The following is a 7088-nucleotide window of genomic DNA, read 5'->3' on the forward strand; positions in this document are numbered from 1 at the left end:
TCAGTGGATGACCATGGCATCTCCTTTCTAGTTCTGTTTACTAGCCCATTCATCTCACATTTCTTTCTGTGCTCCTGTTTTAGGTCTGCCCTCTGCTTAATGAGATCCTCAGTAGTCTGGATGTTACCTTGGTGCATGATGTGGCTGGTAAGTTTCTGATCTAACATTCTTCCTTTCTGTCTACAAGTGATTGGATTGCTCAGATGATTTTTTTCCCCATCTCCATAGTGTCACATTTGACATTTAAGCATTTTTCACCCAAAACGGATACAGGCCTAGGATCTCATTATTTGAATCCTGCTTTTCCTTCTCATCTAGCCCCAGTCTTCTGTGGATAGCCTCAATTTCCCCATTTATAAATTCAGGGATTGATTAGACTACATATTGTGTAAGATGATCTCTACCTCTAATCAATAATGCTATAAGAATATTCAGATTGGGTTGCAGAGAAACTCAACTGAGCATAGCGTATTAGTAATCTTCTCTGATGAAACTGGGCTTTCCCCATTTAAATCTAGAGAAAAGGTTGTGATCCATTTAATAACAAGTTCTGGCCTCTTCATGATCTTTTATCCCAGAATCCTTTAAAACTGGCTTTTCAAAGTTCCCAAAGGTAAAACTAGAGACTTATTCTTAGAACCCTCTGCTTCACATTGGCTTCCCCAGTCTGAGGCATGTGTTTTTCCTTTCAGAAATATTAATCCATGGACTTTCACTGCATATTAAATTGTAAACTTTATCAAAAGAGATCAATCCTATCTTCAAGTAGGTAAGACCTATCTACCTTTAATTTTCTTGATTTTCCAGTATATTTTCTATGACTATAAAATTTTGGAATCTTAGAATCTAGAATCTGCAAATCCTAGAGATGTAGAACTATGAATCTGAGAATCTCAAAGATGTAAAATCATACATTGATCTTGGCCCAAATTTGCTCCTGACAAAAGTATTTCCTCTCTTCATTTTTTTTTTCCTATTTGAAGGATCCCCAGCAGAAGAGACCAGGGCTCCTGTGTTGGATTTGCACTAGATGAGATAAAACACATTTGATTTACTGGTGTCCATGAAGTTTCTCTTCCCTACATTTGGATCCACTCTCCACATCTGAAGCTTCTTTGTGGGCATCCTGTTCTTTTCTCTGCATTTTCCTTATAATAAACTTTTCCCTATCTTTGCATTGATAGAGTGGTCATTGCTCATTCTCCCTGATACTAATTATTAAGTATATGAGTGACGGTAATAATTGAGATTAGGTATGTTTTTGTGTTTGTGGAAACTCTCTGGGGCAGGCACAAAACACAAGGCTGGGCACTTAGAAGGTACTTAATTCTATTGTACTTGTGGACATCAAGAAAAAATGGGTTTTTACTAAACTTCTCCACTACCCTTCAGTTAAGAAACTGTCACTGATCAAATCACTCAATGCGTCTGGGCCTTAACTTCCTAGTAAGACAAATGGGGAATTTTATCTATCTAAGAGCAAATGAGTTCATAGTCAAAAAGTTCTTTGGAGAAATGGAGTCTTTGGATGAAAAGCTGATATTACTATTATATAGGAAGGCAAAGCCATGAGTTTCCTAAAGCTTTGGAAAACATAAGGGTTGCAAAACTGTGAATCCATATCCTTTCTATGTATTTCTAAGTTTCCTCCCACTAGTCTGAATGAACTTGAATCTCCAGCATGTCTCTCTAACCACTAGAATCACCATTGCTTACAAGGACCAGGAGAGGTCGTAAAATTCTTTCTATCCCTAGAGTTCAGCCTGATTTTATTTATGCCACAGAACTGACAATCAGGATATCGGGGTTGCGCTTTTGGCTCTACAGTTGTTTTAGTTCAAGAACTTTGGCAAGTTCTTTGAGCACATGTCATGAATGTCAGAGCTGGAGGGGCTTCAGAATAGATCTAGACCCATCTCATCATTTGATAAAAGAGGAAACTTTATCAGAGTATCAGAGAGGGAAAGGTACTCATTCAAGAACATACTCATTAGCAGGAGATTTGTCTTAGTGGAGTTATCAGGCTAGTAGGCAGCTAGGTAGGCTCTGAGTCAGGAAAACCTGAATTCAAATCCAACCTCAGATACATCCTCTCTTTTACTGTCTGCATGTTACTTAACCTCTGCTTGTTTTAGTTTCCTTGATCTTGCAAGATTATTGTGAGGACCACATGAGATGATATTTTTAAAGTGTTTAGTACAGTGTTTGCACAAAGAAGGTGCATAATAATTGCTTGTCCTTTCCCCTTCATTGAAGAATTTGTGGTCACCCTTCTGCTGGGTCCTTGAACATAATTTCTCCAATACCAATATAATGCAGAAAGAACATTTGGAATCGGGAGTCCTGAATTGTACTGGGTGCAATTGTTATTGTCAGACCTAAGACAAGTTATTTAACCTTTCAGAGTCCTGAAACATTATTAAAAAAAAGATTAGGGGGTGGAACATAGAAAAAAAATCTGTAATCTTTCCACCTTCTTTACATGGGTTTCTTTTCCATAAGAAGCTTCTAGTTTAATAATTTCCCACTCTCCTTTTAGCTGCCAAATAGGACAAGTCTAATTCTGTTTTTAGATGCCATGACAAAAGGATGGGAGAAGAAAAGAGAGACATTGTTCATCTCCTCTTTCTATCTTTTCCTCTCTCCTTTTTTCTCTTCCTGCTTCCCTCTATTCAGCATGATTTATAGGGTAAATTAATCTGGTATTGGTTTAAACACAGTTGATGATCATTAGAACAGATTAGGTAGAGGATTTACTGAAGCAAATGACCAAACTTCTAGGGTCAAAGGCAAGATGGAAGAATAGAGAAAGTAACTGACTGAGGTCTCCCAGAATTTCCTTTCAAAAACTTTAAAACAATATCTCAATTCAAATTCTGGAGTAGCAAAATCAACAAAAGGTGAGAGTGAGACATTCTTCCAGCCAACACAACATAAGAGGTTTGAAAGGGAAATCTGACATGGGGAGGATGCTGGCTAAGGACTACTAATGAAACATCAGTGGTGAGACTAGGTAGTGACAGAAGCAACACCTCCAGTTCTCAAGTTAAAGATGATGAGAGGATAATCAGAAAGAAATTATAGAACACTTATATGTATTACCACTGCATGCAGGACCAGATTCTATTTGGTACCTTCCTTGCCTATAACAATTTCTGAATCATAATTCAAGAGAAACATCTTTGGTTAAGAGGGATCGGAATCCCTGAGAAGTGTAAATTCCAGTAGGAAGAACACTGAACAGCAATACTGATGGGGTGAACCCTGAAACTGTCTCCCTTGACTTTTGGGGGGAAGCAAGTGAACTCTGAAACTCTCCTCTGACAGAGACCAACCCTTTGGGGCAGTTAAGTGGTCTCATTCAGAGTGAAATCTTGGTGGAAACTAGTTGCACCTTCCATTGAGTTGAGGATTAGCCCAGGACCACTCCCAGTAGAACGAACTTAAATGGTCTCATTCAGTTGGAGATTTCAACCTGATATTTCTATTGAGTGATTTGAAACTCCAAGATAAATATTCTCTTTTCAACTAGAAATCTAGGTCTGGGGGCATTGAATAGAAGTGCCAGCCTCAGACTTTTCATAAAAAGACAATTTTAAACTCCAAATCTCTGAGAAAGTCCAACAAAATATTTTTAAAAAACTAACAAGGAAAACTGCATCAATATCTAATAGAATTTGAAAGAATCTACTGAAGGAAATCCAGAAAAAGAAAATTCTTAGGAATATTGCAGCTAAATTTTAGGGCTCTGAAATTAAGAGAAAATGCTTTAAGCAGCAAGAAAAAAATTGACAGGGGAAGGAGGGAGTGTGATATTGTGTCCCCTTTAACTGTAAAATTAACATTCTGAAATTGTGTCCTTTTTTTGATCTGAGAGATCAGGACCTCCCAGGCCCCAAGGAGTCTAGAAAGGGCCCATCCTTCCAGGATGAGACAAGCAACATTATTCAAGGACAAATCAACTCCCATTGATCTTTTGAAAATTCAGAAATTCTAAATTCTCATTCAGTTGAGAATTCCTGGTCTGATCAGCTCAGGTTTTGTCCCTCCCCCACCAAGAGCTGCTCATAAAATAGGTTTTCTTTTATTCATTTCTTTGCAGAAGGTCCAAAGCAGTTTGCTCTGCCTCTGGCATAATGGTCAGGACCCTGCCATTGAGAAGACATTCTCTTCTCAGTGCCAGCCTCCATTTCCCTAATAGGACCTTGACACTAAAGAAGTCAGTCTTTTAGCAGAACTGGCTTCCTATCCAACAATAAATTTCTACTTTTGTCATTAATATTTCAGATTTGTAATTCTTTCAATAAGAACATGCACCTCAGACCAAAAGGGGATTTCCACAATTCTCTGCACTGCATCTCATCAAAATTATTCAAATCAATCATTCAAGTTGGTTTGCTCCAGACAATAGAAAGGCCTTGAACATCTTGGAATTTGTAAAAATTATAGCGCTATTCAAAAAGGGATCAAAAGGGAAAGAGCAGTTCACAAAAGTACCCACTTTGTACCATGCCCAATGCCCTTAATCCCACCTTTCTTAATATTTCTCCACTATCAAGGAAGGGAGCATACTACCAAGAAAAAACTGCCAGCTTTGAAGTCATAGATGGATTCCAATCCAAGCCCAGTGTGTTTGCCACCTTGATAACTTCCCTTCTCTGGGGCTGATCATCCATAAAAATCCTTAGGCTAGATGGCCTCTGTACCTATTTCTTTGTTCTTCATTCATATTTTCTCTGGATCCTGGGCATTTCATTACCATCCTTCAAAGCCCAGTTCTGTGGCTATCTCCTTCATGAAATCTTTCCCTTTTCCACCTGGGTGAAAAAGGGCTGATTCCTCTCCCTTCTGCTGTTGCTCTTTTTATCTGTTTTATCCCTGCCATTTCCTACTTTATAGGTTACCAGATACTTTTGTGTATTAGATTAATCCCTCATTGTTAAATTAATTAAAATTAGTTTCTTTCTAGAGAACTGGAAAATTCTTCTTCCCCTTTCCCCAGTGCAAGGCAAAGGAGGTATATGAAAATCATAGCTTTGAATTGGAAAGAAGCTTGGAATGTATATAGTTTCTGCATTTTGTAGCAAGGGAACATGACACTGAAGGAGATTTGGTGACTTTCCCAGGATCACACCACTATTAAGTGCCTAAGGTAAGTTTCTGGTTTCTTCACCCAAATGAACTACCATTGAGCCACCTCTTTCCTTAAAACTGTTATCTCCTACTCCTAACACATTCTAAAGCTGTCTGAGCCTACTGATTAGTCTGCCCATGACTAAAAGGTTTTATGAGGTTCTCCCTCCATCTATCCATGTAGACTGCTCCTGTTGGTCTAGGCAAAAGTATTAGTTCATCTTGAGAAAGAAAAAGTTAAAAGCCACTTCCAAAGGTGCGTAGGGTCTGGGAAATGCCTGGTCTCCAAATCAGGTAAGGACAGAGCTGCATTTAGAGAGAATAAAGATTAAAACAGAAATGGGACAAAAGAATAGTACTGGTGTCTCTATGGTATGGATGTTCTATTGTCTGGTAGCAGAAGTGGGCTATGGGACAGTGACTTCTTCCTCTTACCTGATAATTATGATCCAATGCAACAGGGTCATCAATTTAGTCGTAGAATTGATCTTGACAGTCATTTAATTCAAAACCCCATATTCTAAATGAGTTAATTGAGCTGATGAAAGTGATCCTGGTACCCCAATGAAGACAAGATAGTACTAGGACTCATTTTTAAGCCCCATATTCCAAGATCCAATGTTTGAGCATTTTTAATGGTACTTTCATTCAGCCCTAGCAGCCTCTTATAAATGAAAACTTTGAGACCCAATCGTGCTGTGACATACAGAAAAGAAAGATCAGCTTTTCTGTCTGAATGACTAGATGGAAGCCACATTATGTGACTCTAAATACAAGGCCACACTGCTCCATGTTCTCCTGGATGAGGAGGTATAAATATACTCATAGATCCTGTGAAAGGGGAAGGATATTATTCTTCCCTCTCAACTTTAGTATTGCTTATGTAGCTTTCTTTTTCTCCTCTTATTGCTAATGCTAGGATTTTTAATTCAGTACTGAGTAATATTAATGACAATGGGTATTCTTGTTTGACATTTGATCTTACTAGAAAGTCTTCTAGTTTGTTTCCATTACAAATGGTGCTTGCTGATGGTTTTAGAGAAATGGGACTTTTAAAAAATCTATTTAAGGAAATATTTTCAAATGTTTTATTAAAAATAAGAGTTGAATTTTATCAAAAGCTTTTTCTGTATTTATTGATATAATCATATAATTTTTTATCAATTATGTACACAGTTTTCCTTATATTAAACCACCCTTGAATTCCTGGCACAAATCCCACTTGATCATAATGTATAATCCTTGTAATATATCTTGATAATTTTTAACTAGTATTTTATTTACGATTTCTGCAACCATATTCATTGAAGAAATTGTCTAATTTTCTTTTTCTGTTTTTACTCTTCCTGGTTTGGATATCAGTATCATATTAGCTCCACAAAAAGAATTTGATAGTATTCTTTCTTTACTTATTATTCCAAACTATTTAATATTATATTTAGTTAATCTTTAAATATTGATAGATTTACTTGTAAATCTATCTGGTACTGATACTTTTTTCTTAGGAAGGTCATTTATGGGGCCAGCTAGATTGTGCAGTGATAGCCCTGAAGTCAGGAGGACCTGAGTTCTAATCTGGCCTCAGACATTTAACATTTCCTGGCTATGTGACCTTGGGCAAGTCACTTATCCCCAATTGCCTCATACACATAAAATTTTATTTTAATAAAAGAAAGCTCATTTACAGCCTGTTCGATTTCTTTTTCTAAAATAGTCCTATTTAGATATTCCTCATTCTGCTAACCTAGGCAATTTATATTTTTGTAAATATTCTTCCTTTTCACTTAAATTGTTAAATTTATTGACATATAATTGGGCAAGATAACTTCTTGTAGTTGCTTTAATTTCATTTTCCTTGGTATTCTGTTTACTGTATTCATTTTTATTTTAGTGATCTCAAAATCAAATTAACCAATTGTTTACCTATTTTATTTCTTTCTTATATAAAATCAACT

The 7088-nt window shown here is 36.8% G+C and overlaps 1 protein-coding gene across 2 annotated transcripts in view; it reads left to right on the forward strand.

Moving 5' to 3' along the window:
* LOC141557284 (BPI fold-containing family A member 1-like) overlaps nt 1–1181 on the forward strand; it is a 9097-nt gene extending 7916 nt beyond the window's left edge. The window contains exons 7-9 of one of the 2 annotated variants that reach the window (XR_012486754.1): nt 45–147; nt 693–769; nt 984–1181. Coding sequence is in view for 1 of the 2 variants with exons in the window: in XM_074292728.1 (XP_074148829.1) it covers nt 84–147; nt 693–733 (105 nt within the window). In the remaining variant the exon portion in view is untranslated. The remainder of the gene's footprint in view (nt 1–44; nt 148–692; nt 770–983) is intronic. The other variant, XM_074292728.1, reaches the window with a different exon arrangement.
* The last annotated feature ends 5907 nt before the right edge of the window (nt 1182–7088 follow it).

The sequence above is a fragment of the Sminthopsis crassicaudata genome, chromosome 2, assembly GCF_048593235.1.
Source record: "Sminthopsis crassicaudata isolate SCR6 chromosome 2, ASM4859323v1, whole genome shotgun sequence".
Lineage (NCBI taxonomy): Eukaryota > Metazoa > Chordata > Mammalia > Dasyuromorphia > Dasyuridae > Sminthopsis > Sminthopsis crassicaudata.